The following is a 17,800-nucleotide window of genomic DNA, read 5'->3' as shown; positions in this document are numbered from 1 at the left end:
TCCAGCATGAAATGACAGAAACAATTTGGTTAAATGTTGCTAATAATTACCCTAAGCCCCTTCTGGACTTCAAGAGTAATATACCAAATATCTAAATACTGGCTAAAATGCAATAGGGTAATCAACAGACTCATCTTTAGATCTTAGTTTTATGTTTTCATCTCAAAGCAGAATTGTTTAACATGCTTGTACCTTAATTATGGCTTTTAGCAGTTACAAATAATGAAACTGTAGTTGAATTTCCTTCCACGATGATTGAATTTTATAGTACTATATATTCTTTATTTGAACAATAAAAAATATCTTAAAAATTATCTTTCATAATATGGAGTACACACTGAACTTAAAGAACAGCAACATTTTCTAAAGTGTATTAACTCAAAATTTTATGTATATACCCATGTAATCACCACCCGGATGAAGACAGAACATTTCCAGCACCCCAACAGTCTCCTTTGTGTCACCTCCCAGTCAGTACTCCTAAGATAACCACTATTCCAACTACTGTCCATATAAGATTGGTTTTTATCTACTTTTGAACTTCAAATAAATAGAAACCTACAGTACATCCTTGTTTGCATCTGGCTTTTTACACTCAGTATATTTCTGAAATTCAACCATGTTCCACATTATCAGTGGTTTGTTTCTTTCTATTGCTGAGTAATATCTCATTGCATGAATATACCATATTCTATTTTATACATTTCCACTGATAGGCACTTGGATCCATTTCCAGCTTTCAGCTATTACTATGACAGTGTCACTATAAAATTCTTGTATGAGTCTTTCGGTGTGATTTTTTAAGTATATAACTTCTTAACGCTGGGAAAATATGTAGAAGTGGATTTGCTGGGTCATAAGGTAGGCAAGGTTTTGCTAAGTGGCTATAACATATAGTTTCCACAAACGATTATACTAGTTTATACTCTCAACATTAAGAGTTCCAGTTGCCTAATATCCTTGCCAACACTTCTACAGAGTCCATTCATTTAATATTAACCACTCTGGTGAATATGTAGGGGTATCTTTTTGTGGTTTTAATTTGCATTCCCTGCTGATTAATAGTATGAGGCCTATTTTTATAGTAGAATTAAAATGCTGAAAAGATCTCACCTCACCAATTTACTACAAAACAATATAATGAATGAGGGAAAAGTAAGGGCTTGTGGAAAGTGGAGAGAAGACAGAAGTATGGCTTCATCCTTCCTGTACTCATGCAGATTACTGGACGGCTTCCTTTTTATGGCAGCCTGGGCCAGTGCTAAGTTAACCTATGTAGTTAACTTTACACATGTTATTTTTTTCATATGGATTTGAGTTACCATCTAGTGCATCTTCATTTCAGAAGGACTCTCCTTTAGCATTTGTTATAGATAGGTCTCCTAGCAACAAATTCTCACTTTTGGTTTATGGGGAATGTCTTTATTTCTCCTTCATTTTTTTAAAAGCATGAAATAAAGGTTATCGAAGAAGGACAAGATAGGTTTATAGAGCAAGAGCAAGATACAGATTTATAGAGTAAGAGCAAGATACGTTTGCCTCAGAATGACGAATGGACACCCACCCCCCACCATTGTAACAAGAGGGCCTCTCCTTCATTTTTGAAGAAGAGTTTTGCCTGATATGGAAGTTTCGGTTGAATTTTTCCTTTCAGCAATGTGAATCATCATCCCACTGCCTTCTGGACTCCATGGTTTCTGATGAGAAGTCAGCTGTTAATCTTACTGAGGATCCTAGTATGTGATGAGGTGCTTTTCTCTTGCTTCTTTAAAGATTCTCTCTTTGTCTTTGTCTTTCAATAGTTCGATTATGAAGTGTCTAGGTGTGGATTCCTTTGGTTTTATCCTACTTGGAGTTTAATGAACTTCCTGGATGTGCAGATACAGGTTTTTCATCAAATTGAGGTTTTAGCCACTAGTTCTTCAAATATTCTTCTGCCCATTTCTATCTCTCCTCTCTGAGATTTCCATCATGTATGTGTTGGTACATCTGATGGTATCCTGTCGGTCTTTTTGGCTCTGTTCATTTTTCTTAATTATTTTTTTTCCCGTTTCTCAGATTGAGTAAAGTCGTGACCTATTTCAAATTTGCTAATTTCTTTCTTCTTCTTGCTCAAATCTCCTGTTGGGCCTCATTCAGTAAATTTTTCGTTTTTGTTACTGTACTTTTTAACTCCAGAATTTCTATCTGGTTCAGTTTATAATTTCTATCTCTTTACTTATATCCTCTATTTGGTGAGACATTGTTCTCATACTTCCTATTACTTCTTTAGATATGGTTGCCTTTAGCCCTTTGAAGAACCATTTTAAATAGCTGATTTATTTACCTAGAAAGTCCGATGTCTGGGCTTCCTCAGGGAAAATTTCTATTGATGATTTTTTTTTCTTGTTTTGTTTCATGTCTCATAATTTTTTGATGAAAACTGGACATTTTAAATATGATTATATAATGTGGTAACTCTGGGAATCAGATTCTCTCTCCTCCCCAGAGTTTGTTGTTGCTACCTATTGTAGTAGTTATTTGTTTAGAGTCTCTTCAAAACTAATTCTATAAAGTCTGTATTATTTGTTGTGTGCAGCCACTGAACTTCTGTTAGCTTAGTGGTCAGCTAATAATTAGATTACCTTAGATGCCTGGAACCAAACAATCTCCCAATATCTGCAGAAGGACTCTGTGTGGGTTTGGAATATACCGTCAATACTCAGCCAGTTAGTTTATAACTCTGCCTTAGTGTTCACTTCCTGCTTCCACAGAGCCTCAAGATCAGCCAGAGGTCTTCTTTGGCATACATGGAGTCCTGCCCAAGCACATGGCCTTTTACATTCCCAGAAATATTCAAAGATTTTCAAAGTTGCTGGACATCTCATTCCCAATCTTTGCTCCCAGGCTTTTTAGTTATTCTATTGCTTGTGCCAATTGTTATCTATTGACTCAGGAAGCAATGACTAAATAATTTGTCTATAAATGTTTTCTATTTTTTATAGATCCAGGGTCTTGCTGTGTTGCCCATGCTGGTCTTGAACTCCTGGCCTCCAGCAATCCTCCTGCCTCAGCCCACCCCCCACCCCCCAGGCTAGGATTACAGGCGTGAGCCACCATGCACAGCCAAGACAAGACTTTTGAACAAGTCTCCCAGGGAGCCACCAAATAAGGCAAAACAAATAATTTCAATTCTTTAAAAATGAGGTTTGTTCTGCTCTCCCTGGCACCGGGAATGTAGGCTGTTATATTTTGGCCCCAGCTTATCTGTGGAATGGGGCTAGAGTAAGTCAAAATGCCACAAAGCTCATTGTTCTTATTGATTCTGCCTTTTTTTTTTTATGTGAATAAGCACTCCCCAAGTTGTTTCAAGCCTTTGGTTAGTCTGAAAAAGTTGATTCTGACAGTCTTTGCCAGTTCCTCTGTTGCTCTCCTGGAAGGGCAAAATTTCACACTTCTTTACTGTGCTATTTTCACTGATGTCACCCCAAAACAGCAAAACTTTTTAAACCACTTGAAAACGCCTCTCTCCAATCTCTATAGTAAATCAATTTGTCAAACATTTACTTAGGATTTATAATGCTGTGTGGCAAAAGAGATCACTATGACAAAGTGTTTGCTTGCAAATAATGTTATAAATTCAACAGAGTCAGATTCCAAATGAAATTGTCAATAATAATGAAACTGGAGTAGGGTCCAGAAGCTGCAGTTTTAATAATTAGTGTCCCAGATGGTTCTGATACTGGTAGCCTGCTTGGAGAAAAACTGCCTTCAGTTGCCATCAGCCTCTACATACCATGACTGTATACTGATTCGCAGCATAAACGTGTTACAGACTGGTGCAGAAAACTGGGCAATCAGAACAACAAAGAATTACCATTGCAGAAAAACAGAATTACTAATTGCAGTATAGGAAGAAGAGGGCATAAGGGAGCCTGCTTATGCCTCTGTGCACAAGCAATCTCGATCCTAGTAATGAATTTTGTCAATACTAGAAAAAAGCCTTGCAACTGTTCAGATGTTATCTCCTCAGAGAAACCTTCCCTGATTCCTACCTAAATTGGCAACTCCCAAAATATTCTTTTTCCCCTTAACCTATTTAACCAAGATAAAATTTTAAAAATATCTCTGAACTTGTGTTTTTTCTTTTCTTTATTTTTTTCCTCCAACTTGTGTTTTCTTATCAAAGCAAGTGGGTTGCTCTTTCCCAATATCACACCTGCCATTATGCCCTAAGGCAAGCGGCAGAGGAAATGGAAAGCCTGCGCTGGATAGGCTTCTGGTGCAATGTTGGGAGGAGAAAAGAATAGCAGTGACACATGTCTGTCCTGTTGCCCTCTCTCCAGGATAAAGTTCCCAGAGGGGAAAAAGACATGTTAGACAGGTTGATCCATTTCCCAGTTAGGGTTCTGGGAGGGAGACTGCTATACAGGGTGCCTCTTGATGAGAAGGTAGAGGCTGCATCATCAGCATAGCAAGGTTATGAATTTAGTTATCCAGAGTCCTCTGGCTCCCACATGGCATAAAAAGCCTGCAGAATTTTCTATATGTACAATGGAAGATGAGAAAGAGAGCTGAGGGTTCTGCTAGCAAAATTACTGAGGGACAGGGGTTTGCCCCAGGGGAGGCAAAGAGATATGGTAGCTTAGGGCTATGTAGTAAGTCTTACTACCCAGGTCCAGGGCTGAAAGATTGTGACAGCCAAACCCCACAGGGTCAACATGAGCCAAGGTGGGGCCAGTGGAGCAGGGGAACCAGTAGGCCATGGCTGAGCTAGAGAGAAGAGACTCACTGACCACAGAATACAGCATCACTTAGCAAGACAAACAGTGACCAGTGACCTCTTTGGCCACTGTCATTGCAGAGGCCAAAGAGGACTCAGAGAGCAGCACAAAACCACAAACTCTCACCTAATCTTTGTCCACATATAACCACATGGTATATAGGGAAGAAATGTGGTCTTCCTCCTTGCATGTATAGGGAGTGCCAGTAGTAGTAGTAGAAATAACACACTTCTATAGCATTTATGTGCCACACACAATCCTAAACTTTTTATATATTATTAATTCATTTAAACCTCATAACAAGCCTATGAGCCAAGTACCATTATTATTGACACTTTAGAGGTAAAAAAAAAAAAAAAATTAGGCATAAGAGGTCAAATATCTGATTCAAGGTCCCACAATAAGTGGTAAAGCCAAGATTTTAACCCAATCTGACAACTCATATTTCAGGGAAAAATATATGCATTAACTGTCTTTTTAAAAATATATGAAAATGATAAAACAAAATGTCAGCCACACAAAGATTTTTCTAGCTAAAGAATCTTGGTATTCTATGCCTTTGAATCCAGAATAAGATAAAGAAATAGGAGATAACATATATCTATCAGCTGTGCACTTAGGTAGGCACTAATCTATTAAATGACTGTTACTGAACAAAACTGATATACTAGAAAACAAAGCAAGCTAGCACGTGAATTTACAAATGCTTCATGAAGACAGCAACACTGTGGTGCCCACAGGTGATGACTTCAGGCAAGACCAAAGCCTTCAGAGGCTCAGTGCAGTGGCTCACACCTGTAATCCCAGCACTTTGGGAGGCTGAGGCAGGAGGACTGCTTGAGCCCAGGAGTTCAAGACTACAATGAGCTATGATCGTGCCACAGCACTCTAGGCGACAGAGCAAGATCTCATCTCTTAAAAAAAAAAAAAAAATTGATGATAGCTTATGTACCTCAACACAGATAAATCTTGGGGGGAGGGGATAGGTGCATACCTACATGATGAGTGCGATGTGCACTATCTAGGGAATGGACACACTTGAAGCTCAGACTCGGGGGGATGGGGGGGGCATGGGCAATATATATAACCTGAACTTTGGTACCCCCATAATGAGCTGAAATAAAAAAAAATAATAATAAAAAAAATAAAAAAAACCACAGATAAATCTTAAAAGATAATGTTAAGGAAGAAAAACTGACAAAAGAGAACATAGACTATGATCCCATTTATATAAAGTTCACTAACAGGCAAACTCAACAACAAAAAAAAAAGAGAAAGGAAAAACATGACAAGGAAAGATCACAGATCACCACTAAGTAGTTTCAAATATTGCTGCCATAATGCTAAAATTCACAACCTGCCATTTCAATTTCCCTAGTAGAGCTGTTCAAATCAGGTGCTCACTTTGTTTCATTAATGAGACAAACATTTCATGAGTTTAAGAATATCTCTGAGCTGGGTGTGGTAATGTGTGCCTGTAGTTCCAGCTACTTGGGAGGATGGCACAGGAGGGTAGCTTGAGCCCAGGAAGGAGTTCAAGGCTGCAGTGAGCTAGGATTATACCAATGCACTCCAGCCTAGGCAACAGAGTGAGACCCCATCTTTATAAAAAATAAGAAAAGATTATCTCTGCCCTAAACAAGCTTACAGGAGAATGTGTGATAACATTAACAAAAACCTATGATGCACCTGGTATGGTGTTTAACACTAGGAGGACAGGGCATAAGCATTTAATAATAAAAATAATAATATACTACTAATAATACCAGCTTTGAACACTTACTATATGCCAAGTACTATTCTAAAGGCTTTATAATAATTTAAATTTAATCCTCACAACAATGCTAATAAGTAGATACTACCACCACCATCTCCAATGGGTACTATTATCATCCTAATAGTAAATAAAGATAATAGGTAAAAATTTCCAATATTTACTACTTACCAGGCATGAGACTAGCGGCTTTACAGTCATTCTAACTTAGTCCTCACAACAACCCTATCAGCTGGGCGCGGTGGCTCACGCCTGTAATCCTAGCACTCTGGGAGGCTGAGGTGGGAGGATCACTCGAGGTCAGGAGTTTAAGACCAGTCTGAGCAAGAGTGAGATCCCGTCTCTACAAAAAATAGAAAGAAATTATCTGGACAACTAAAAATATATATAGAAAAAAGTAGCTGGGCATGGTGGCACATGCCTATAGTGCCGGCTACTCAGGAGGCTGAGGCAGGAGGATTGCTTGACCCCAGGAGTTTGAGGTTGCTGTAAACTAGGCTGACACCACGGCACTCTAGCCCAGGCAACAGAGCGAGACTCTGTCTTAGGGAAAAAAAAAAAAAAAAAAACCCTATGGAGTAGGTACTGTTATCATCCCTAATGGATACTATTACAGTAGCCCCTTATCTGCCATTTTGCTTTCTGTGGTTTCAGTTCCCTGCAGTCAACCGTGGTCTGAAAATATTAAACGGAAAATTCCAGAAATAAACAATTTATGAGTTTTAAAATACATGTCATTCTGAGTAGTGTGATGAAATCTCTGCAGTCTCATTCTGTCCAGCCTGGGGCATGAATCATCCCTTTGTCCAGCCTATCCACTCTATATACGCTACCTGCCCATTAGTCACTTAGTAGCTGCCTCGGTTATCAGATCGTCTGCTGCGGTATCAGAGTGCTTCTGTTCAAGTAACCCTTATTTGACTTAATAACGGGTCTAAAGCTCAAGAGTAGTGATGCTGGCATATTCTGTTTACTGTTAGTTACTGCTGTTAATCTCTTACTGGGCCTAATTTATAAATTACACTTTATCATAGGTATGTATGTATAGGAAAAAACAACAGAGGGATCTTATAAGTTTTAAACCTTGCTATGGACTGAATGTGTCCCCCTGCCCCCAATTTATTATGTTAAAACCTAACCACCAATGTGATGGTATTAAAAGGGGGACCTTTGGGAGGTACCTTTATAAAAGAGGCCTGAGAGAGATCCCTTGCCCCTATCACCATGTGAGGACACAAGAAGTCACCATCTATGAACCAGACAGCAGCCCCCACCAGACACTGAATCGGCCAGTGCCTGATCTTGGACTTTTCGGCTTCCAGAACTGTGAGAAATTAATTTTTGTGTTTATAAGCCACCTAGTTTGTAGTATTGTGTTATAGCAGCCCAAACAGACTGAGACATACCCTAAAAGGTCAAACTTACGCCTATTAAAACTAAGTGTTTTTAGAAACCATTATGATTTCAGTCTCTTAAAAATTTTTATCATTTTTATTAATTTAACAAGACATTATAATCAATTACTTAAAAACAAATTTGATGTTTTATAATTCTGTGAGTTTCACTTCTGTTTTCTTTGTTAAATTCAACCAAAATTAAATGTTCCCTCAACCAGAGCCACTCCACTTCCAAGTACTTTACATATCAAGCTTCCTCATGAGGTTTCATTTGAAAAAGGAGTGCCTCACCAATAAGAGAAGTTTGAAAGCAATTGGTCTGTAAGATAAAATTTAAGATGTTTAGCATAAAATATAAGGCCCTCCAAAGCCTGGCACCCACCAACTCTCTCAAGCCTTATTTCCCACTACTTCCTCTCTGGAAATGAACTCTCTAGCAATACCAAACTGCCTGTATAAATACCTCATAAATACCATAAATACCATACTGTGTCTCATCTTTGTTATTTTGTTCATATTGTGACTTCCCAATCATTATTTCCTGGTTTGGTTTGGTTTTACTTATTTTTAAAAAATTACATTAGCTTGTGAGAAAAAAATACCATGCTCTAGGGCCAGGTGAGACTGTTAAGGTGACTTCCACTACACAGTCAGGAGGGCAGGGTCCGTAAGTCAGGCATAACAGGGTGTAATTGTTCCTTAAGTCCTTTTGAGCCCCTAGGTTGGGCTAGGAGTCAGGCCACAGAAGTTCTCTATCTTACCTCTTCCCTTTGGACACTGTAGACGAGAGTTAGGGACTGGCTGTTACCAGGAGTAATATCTCTTGGATGGCTCCTTTGGCTAAGGAAAAGGAAAGACATTCTGGACAGTCAAGGAAGAACTATAGCACATTGACCATGGGACACCCAACGGGCACAATATTCCAAGTCAAAACCAAATGTTCTTCCCTTTATCTGTTGAACTATTATCTTTTAGGTCAATGGCTCTCAAATGGGTGGGGTGGGGGGGATTATTTTGTTCCCCAGGGGACACTGGGAAATATCTGAAAATATCTTAAATTTTTAAAAATTTATTTACTTTTTTTGACCTCTAAACATTATGCTGTAAGATGAAAACATTTTTGGCTGTCACAATTCAGGTTGGGGTGGGGGTTGCTACTGGCATCTAGTGGGCAGAAGCCAGGGATGCTACTAAGCAACCCACAATGTATAGGATGGCCTCCACAACAAAGAATTATCTCACCAAAAATGTCATACCAAGGTTGAAGGAACCCTCCCTTAGTTCTCAACTTGGTACATGACATTGCCCAAGAAGGCCTTCCTCAACACCCCAAACTGGATTAGGTACCTCTCCTTGGTTTTCCATAGTTCTTAACATTGTACTGTATATAAATCTATGTCTCATAGTAGACTGTATGTTCCTTTAGGGCAAAGACCTTTTATCTCCAGGGGCTAACACAGTGCCTGGCACATAGCAAGTGCTTAATAATGTAACAGAGACTGCTATCTGCCTATCCCAATATCTAATCTATTTCTCTTAGTAGAAGAAATCCCTGCTCTCAGCTGGGCACATGGTCACCTGGAATAAGGAATGCATTTCCCTAGCTGGGCACGGTGGTGCATGTATAGAGCCCCAGCTACTCAGGAGGCTGAGGCGGGAGGATCACTAGAGCCCAAGAGTTTGAGGCTGCAGCATGCTATAATTGCACCTGTGAATAGCCACTGCACTCTAGCTTGGGCAACACAGCAACACCACATTTCTAAAAATAAAAAAAAATAAAAAAAATAAAAGACTAAAAGCCTTTCTTGCAGTTATATATATATGGCCATAAGATGAAGTTATGGCCAAGGGAAAGCAAGATGAGTTACCTGGAAAATTCTAGGAAAAATTCTTAAAAAATACGAAATGTCCCTTCTTTTACAAACACCCTACCCCCACCTTGCTGCTTAGAACGTGGATGAAATGACTAGAGCTCCAATTTGGACCACGGGGACGATGGAGCCAAAAGCTGGATTAGCCTAGATGCTGGATGACCACAAACTGATGAATCAGCCCTGGTTTGCCTTCTTTTACTTAACAGCCATTATTTTGAAATCTTTGTTATTTTGGATGTCTATTATTTGTAGAGAAACCTAATCCAAACTTACAATAAATGATCTAATATCCAACTTCTACTTTTTGCTAACTAATTGCCATATTCTCCAAGAAAAGTAAAAACGTTGCTTTATTAATTCGTCTTCTTCTGCTGCTTCTCAGTCTTCACTGGCATGCTTTGGAATGCAATGTTTCCTTGCTCGCCATTTTCCTTTCACAGCCTATTTTGTTCTGTCAATGGTATCCTTTGTTTATTCAATTCCTCTTCTCCTACTCAGGGGTCTCAGCCACTTCTCTCTTCAATTTGGCTTATAAAAGAAGCCACAACACCAAAAGCATTCTTCTTGGGCAGTATTTAACAACTAGATTTATAAAGATTGGTTTTAGGCCTTCATAAAGGAGAAGTAATCACAAGTTCCCAGACATGTTCACTGATAACTTCATGGAAAAAAATATATATGTAATATATATAAAATTCTTCTAGAATATTTTGGTGTGAGCTAGTAGAGCTCAGGTAATCCTAATTTGCATGCTATTAAAGTGCTTATAATTTTTGTGAATAGTCTATCATTCTCTTAACTTGCTCATAATATTCTTGTTATCCTTAAATTTCAGAAAATTTTCAAGTGGCTATTTAATTGTTTTTCTGTTAATCTTGTAAGATATTATAAGGATTTTAATTTCCAAACTGAGAAAGATTCTTTGCATGGCCAAACTTCAGTCAGGCTCCTGAACCTTCCTCCAGGCCCATCAGTGTACTTCTTTATAAAATCCCATTTTAGCAAAGAAGCCTGCCAAGTCAGTTCAGCAAGAACCCCTATCCTCAGTATCTTACCACCTTTAATATTTGATAAGGATCACCTTCAATATCTGGTAAGATTCCTCATCCTCCACCATCCCCCAGGTGATGTCTGATCACCCTGGCCTGTCTGCAGCAAGAATCCTATTTGGTCAGTTTAGCCAGAATCCTCCTTCCCCCTGATGTTTCTCCTTAGTAATTTTCCATCCACTCACCCCCACACTGCTCCTTGGCGATAAACCCCACTTGCCCATGCTATGTTCAGACTTAAGCCCAATCTCTCCCCACCACTGCAAAACCCCATTGCAATAGCACCATATCTAGCACGGTGGTCCTGAATAAAGACTGCCTTACCAAGTATCATTGAATAATTTTTTCTTTAACAAAACTAAATTCCATTTTGGAAATTTAATAAATTGCCAAATATTTTTTCTACTTCCTTAAAACTATCTCTAGTTAAAAAACCTCTTTGCAATATCTTTGCTATTTAATCTTTCTTTGCTCTAGATTTAATGTCTAGTTTTTTCTTTGCTTTACTTATTATTAGAAGCTGTAGGGTGTCAGTTTTCACGTTCTTATTTGTTCTCTTGTATTTACCACTGCTATTATATTTTTCAATCTAACTTATTTGTGCTTAGTATTAATAGTTGCTATGTCCTTTTGTTGCTCTAAGTATAGATAACAACTCTTCGCTGAATTGTATTTGTGATTCCTGACCTTCTTCTGTTTAAGCGTTATTCACATTATTCTGCTTTTCTGGCTTTGCTCTTTTGATCTAGCTAACTTGATTTCTATTTCTTCCAGGTAATTTTATAGTACTGTAATGAGTTTAATAGTTAGAAACAACTCTGTATACTCTAGTAACTTCCCACAAGTTTTCTGATGGAGATGACTAAAATTCCACAGTCTGTAAGAGGACAATGTAAATAGCCTCAAACTTCACTTCTATATCCTGTTCAAAATATTTGAGGAGCAGGAGCCTCCTACTTTTCTGCAACTGGAACTGACCAGGGAAGCAAGAAGTACCACCCTGAGAATAACTGGAAATTTCTAAGCAAAGGAAAGGTTAACTTTCATAGTTAACAAAATAAGGCAGGCAAAACTGTGAAGGCCTTCCTGATATTGCGACCTTCAACAACTTCTACATATGTTCCTAGGCCATCTGGTGACAACATCAAACCATTTTCCCAGAATAAAACGTTTAAAGGGAAAAGCACAGAGGATGATTGACTTTGGGCTATAAATTCCTTATTGTAATGAATATGGAATATTTTATAACTTCATATTAATGGAATAACTTTGTATATGTTCCTGCCTTATCCCCCAATTGGCAGTTTTTGAAAGTAGGGATTTAGTCTTAAAAAGAGGAAATATAGCCTAGTTTAGACCCACCTCAACTAAAGTGGCTCTCTGTTCCTATGTTTTATACTAGAATTCTGGGTAAGACTTTCTTTCAGTAGGGCATTCAAATGTTATTTTGTTTTTAAGTTGTTTTTAAGTTTTAAAAAAAACAATTGTACCATACCAGATAGATTAAAATACAATACCAAGTGTTGGCAAAGATGTGAGGCAACTAGAACAAATTCATTTATAGTATAGCCATACATGAATGATATAGAAACTTTAGAAAACTGTAGAAAGTATCTGTTAAAATACACACATACACACACACACACACACACACACACATATACCCATACATATATACATAAAACACATACATATATATCATTATTAGCTGAACACAGGGTCAAAATAAAAAACATAACTTCTACTCACTTTGACAGAGACACTCCCCCAGCTTTCCCAATCATCTCTTCATGGTGCAATACCGAGTGGTTCCATGGAATATGGAGGAACTTTAAGAGTGTTCTCATCCACCGCTCAGGATGTAAAACAAGTTGTTCATAGTGAACCAACATGCATTTTTTATAACCAACCTCCATACATTGGTTATACATGGTCTCTATGGCACGATTCCACTTGATCAAACAGTCCCTATAGCTGTTCAGATCAAATCCAGCGATAGTAACTTTTCGAGAAATCATTGAATGTACTGATGCCCGGCCATCTCGGACCATCAGGAGAAATTTGGCATTGGGGAATAACCCAGCAAGGTAAGTTAAGGATTTCAGGGCAAAAGGATCTTTATTACATAAATAAGGGGCTGGCTCCCCATGTTTAACAATGATTTCTAATAAGAAGGCTTGCATGGCAGAATCCAGCACTTCATCAGTGACACCAGCCTCATCCAAGCGGATCTTCTCTTTACTTGACCGTGACCACATCTGCTTCAGGGCCAGGATTCGGGGAATGACCCTGGTTTCCTCTCCACAGCGGATATCAGGATGTGCATCTAACATGGCCCTCATGAGTGTGGTTCCACTCCGAGGTACACCTCCAATAAATATTAAAGGCATACCTTTGTGATAGGCAAAGGTTTTGTTGGCTTTGATGTCCAGGCCAGTTTTCACAGTGGTCTTTGCGCTCTCCAATTTGACTGGCTGGCTACGTTCCTCCATCCGGTGATGGCATTCCATGGCATGGTGGCCCAAGTAAAACACCGTCACAGAACTAATCACCAGACATGCCAATAGTAAATTCTGCTTCAGTTTTCCAACCATCTTGATGTGGTTATCTTGTTATTAAACAGATATTCTGCTCAAAATGATTTTCGGAAAACGTTCAGGCCACGGAGATTCTACTTCAGAAAGATGATCAACATCTAGTAGGAAAAGGAAAGTTATTTTATCATCACATTAAGATTGTTTACAAATTATCGCCAATTATCACTATGCATTTTAGCTAGAAAGAAGTTGAAGTTTTTTTCTTGGATGCTTTGATATTCTTGAAACACAGTATACACAAATTTGAGCAAAAATAAATCAACGTTTATAAACAGAAACAGCTTTCCTTAATGCAACAATTCTGAAGCTATGTACCTGGCACAGAATGGAAAAATAAATAAAAGTACATCTATCAGTGAGTTAAGCAAATATTCAATATGTCCAAGCATGTTTGGAGTACAACTCAAGGCTGATCTGTGGTATTCAGATTTGCTTCATCTACAAGCAGTAACTATCTCCACATCCTAATATAAAGAGAAATTACAGAAGAAATATAAAATACAACTCCAAATCTTTAACAGAGATTCAGTTAATTTATCCCACAATTTATCTAGGTGCTGCAGACCAGACACTTAGGCGTGACTGAGTATAAACTTTGAAAAGGACAGCAGTGCAGTGACCTCTGCTCTTGGAAAACAGTCTTTTGGACAGACAGATACTGCATGAGTAGAAACATGCAAAGGGACAATGGGAACATAATGAAAAGGAGCACACAGGCTACCTGAGAAAGCCGTAAAAAACTTTCTGGAAAATGGGAGGGAGAGATATTCTAAGCCATGGGAACTTGTGTGCAAAAGCACAAAGGCAAGACACAGTATAATTAGGTGACAGGAAGTAGTTCAGGAGAGCTGGTGTATAGGGTGCAAAGAAAATTGTGTGTATACACGTCTGTGATCCAGACCTCAGAAGGCCAGATAAGATTTGTACACATGGAGGAGTCTAAGCTGCAGGAACACTATGACCAAAGACAAGGGTGTGCAAAAGTAGGGGCACTTCTGTGAAACAGCAGGAACTGCTAGTTTAGCTAGAGTAAAGGTATACACTGCGAAGCAGACAGCAATCAGAATATACCCAGACCAAGAAAATGTACCTGAATCCTCAGAAGGCAAGTAAGATTCTCAATTTTATGTGTCAACTTGGCTATGGTCTCCAGTTGTTTGATCAAACACCAGTTTAGATATCGCAGTGAAGATATTTTTTAGATGTGATAAACATTTAAATCAACAGATTTCAAATACAACAGATTACTCTTGATAATTCAGGAAGGCAGGAGGGCCTCATCCAACAGCTAAAGGCCTTAAGAGCAAAGACTAAGGTTTCCTGAGAAAGGAGGAATTCTCCTCAAGACTGCAACATAGAAACCCTGCCTGCGTCTCCAGCATGCTACCCTGCAGAATTTGGAGTCCAGACTGCAACATCAACTTATATCTGCCCAACTGCCCTATTGATTTCAGACTTGCCAGCCCCACAATCTCATGAGCCAATTCCTTAAAATCAATCTCTTTTCTCCCCCCACCCCTTCTCTCACACACACGCAGTGGGCATGTGTATTATTCACCACTCTGACTCAGCAAACTCCCTTTCACCCCAGCAGCTAATCTGCCAGTCTTGATGGTTTGCCTTGCCCTGCCTATTGGTTCTGTTTTTCTGGAGAACCCTAACTAATACAGGGGTTTGGTTCTGTTTTTCTGGAGAACTCTGACTAATTCAGCATGTATACCCGGGGAAATGACTAACTACACTAGAAAAAGAACACATTCTGAGAGGCAGGATTTCTGACTATAGCCTAGTAAAAAGGCAGGCAATTCCTTACCCCAAAAACCAATTACAAAGCTAGATGAAACTGACAAAACCACCTTTTCAGTGCTCTGGAAATCTACCAAAGGAATACAACAACCTGAGAAGCATTTATGCTTCAAAAACTGCTAAAAGTTGGGTACGAACAATGTGAGTCTGTGTAAGGCTACTCCCACCTCACCATCTACCCACTCAGTAGATACAGAGTTCTGCAGGACAGGGCAGGGCAAGGCCTTAGGACTGATAGCTTTCCTGCTGGGGTGGAAGGGAGTTTGCTGAATTTGGAGTGGTGAATAACACACATGCCCAGCTGTACTGTCAGTGTAAGTGATGTACCAGGTGGAAGTTGAGCAATACACTGAACAGCTCTAGTAGGCTGAGGTTGCAGTCATGGTTGGGGGAAGTTTGTGGCCAACCCTGAAGCGACACACAGGCACAGAGGAGACATGAAAGGACTGAGTGAAAGTAAAAGCAATGGCAGATCTGAAAACAGCCTGAACTTTGAATGTGCTCCCCTACCCACACACAGATCTACCGGCAGAGGACAAAAGCCTGACTGGCTCAAGATGTTTGAGTGCAACCACTGTCCAAGCACTGGCTGACCACTGATTGCTAAACTATGCAGACAGGGAGGTAACCTCTAGAAAGCAATGCTTAAAAATGACAATTACAAAGTATGTTACTGTGTGTGTTTATATACTTTAAAATATATATACTTTATTAAAAAATTGTTTATATATAAACAATTCTAAAAGTGTGTGTGTGTGTGTGTGTGTGTGTGTATGAGCAACGACATCAGCATACATTTGTATAAAATGTCTACACAAGGCCAAAGTTACAGAAACAGAAAGCAGAGCATAGAAGCAGGGATTTAACTGCAGAGAGGCATAAAGGAACTTTTTTTTTTTTTTTTTTTTGAGGCAGAGTCTCTCTCTGTTGCCCAGGATAGAGTGAGTGCCGTGGCGTCAGCCTAGCTCACAGCAACCTCAAACTCCTGAGCTCAAGCGATCCTCCTGTCTCAGCCTCCCGAGTAGCTGGGACTACAGGCATGCGCCACCATGCCCGGCTAATTTTTTTTTTCTATATATATATTTTTAGCTGTCCATATAATTTCTTTCTATTTTTAGTAGAGATGGGGTCTCGCTCTTGCTCAGGCTGGTCTCGAACTCCTGAGCTCAAACGATCCGCCCACCTCGGCCTCCCAGAGTGCTAGGATTACAGGCGTGAGCCACCACGCCCGGCCATAAAGGAACTTTTTTCAGTGACTGAAATGTTCTAAAACTGGACTGTTGTCATAGTTGTACAACTCTAAACTTTACTAAAAATCACTGAATTTGTACCCTTACTATAGGTGAATTTTATGGTATATAAATTATACCTCAGTACAGCTGCTTTTTAAAAAGGACTATATTACTAGAAAAATATTTTGATAGTCTCAGTAGCTAACACCAACCAAGATCTAGTTGTTAACTCATGTATTCAATTCTTCCGTCACTCATTTGATATATGTTTGAGCATATAATATTGCTTTATGCACTCTATAAATTAGCTTCAATAAAGAATCACAAAGTGAGACTACGTTGAGGTTAAAAGATAGGCTTAATAAGAAAACCAGCAAAGAAAAAAGCATTAAGACAATTGGTAGCAACATAGCATTGAAATGTCTATGTAGAAAACTGTATCCATTATAAAGAAGATACACTTAAGATGTCATCCCATTATTCAGCTTAAAAGGGGATGGGTGAAAAGAAAAGGACACAATAGCAAGAAAAGAGAGTAACACAGAAAACAGAGAAGAGTCAATCCTAGAATCACAACACTGAAGAAACTAAAACTATATTACAAGTACCAAATAAGAAAATTTTCCTAAACTGTAAACAGACACTAGCCTATAGATGAGAGGATCTATATTTCAAGCAAAACAAATGACAATAGACCCAATCTGAACACATCCTGGCAATTTCAAGTACAAAGGAAATAATTCTGCAGGCTAAAGGAAAACAAGCTGGGCATTAGATGTCTCTACAACATTAAATACTTGTCCTCTGATTTCCTCGTATTTGTGTGTGTGTGTACACACTTTATTTTTCAAATTTGCTATAATGAACATGTATGTATTACTTCTCTAACTGGGAAAAGATAAATCAATATTTAAAACATAATAGGAACAGTCTTTCTTTTAAAATTGCATTTAGGCTAAGATCTGAAGAATGAGTAGGAGTCAGGTAGAGTGAAGGGAAGAGCAGCACTCCAAGAAAAAGTATGTGGATATGCAAAAGCCCTTTAATGGCTTTTTAAAGCTTTCAATAAGCAGAAAATAGGTCAATGTAGCTATACAAGGTGGTAAGAGGGAAAATGAGTGAGAGGTGAAAAAATAGGCAGGGGTCAGATCATAAATGTTGTGGATCAAGTTAGAGATGAAATTTGATGATAGATGTAATTAGATGTCACCAATTAGAAGATTTCAGGCAGGGAGTTACTTGATCCAATTTAAGTTTATAAAAATCTCACACTAGCCAAAAACAATTTTAAGAAAGAATAAAGTTGAA

General features: G+C 38.7%; 1 protein-coding gene across 3 annotated transcripts in view; it reads right to left on the bottom strand.

Annotated features, from left to right (window-relative positions):
• TPST1 (tyrosylprotein sulfotransferase 1) overlaps positions 1-17,800 on the bottom strand; it is a 103,969-nt gene that overhangs the window by 53,146 nt on the left and 33,023 nt on the right. For all 3 annotated transcript variants that reach the window (XM_069485631.1, XM_069485630.1, XM_069485629.1), the window contains exon 2: positions 12,607-13,552. In XM_069485631.1, coding sequence (XP_069341732.1) covers positions 12,607-13,451 — 845 coding nt within the window. In that variant the 5' untranslated portion in view covers positions 13,452-13,552. The remainder of the gene's footprint in view (positions 1-12,606; positions 13,553-17,800) is intronic.

This window comes from Eulemur rufifrons, chromosome 14, assembly GCF_041146395.1.
Source record: "Eulemur rufifrons isolate Redbay chromosome 14, OSU_ERuf_1, whole genome shotgun sequence".
Taxonomy (NCBI): domain Eukaryota; kingdom Metazoa; phylum Chordata; class Mammalia; order Primates; family Lemuridae; genus Eulemur; species Eulemur rufifrons.
This window is presented reverse-complemented; position numbering and strand designations above follow the sequence as displayed.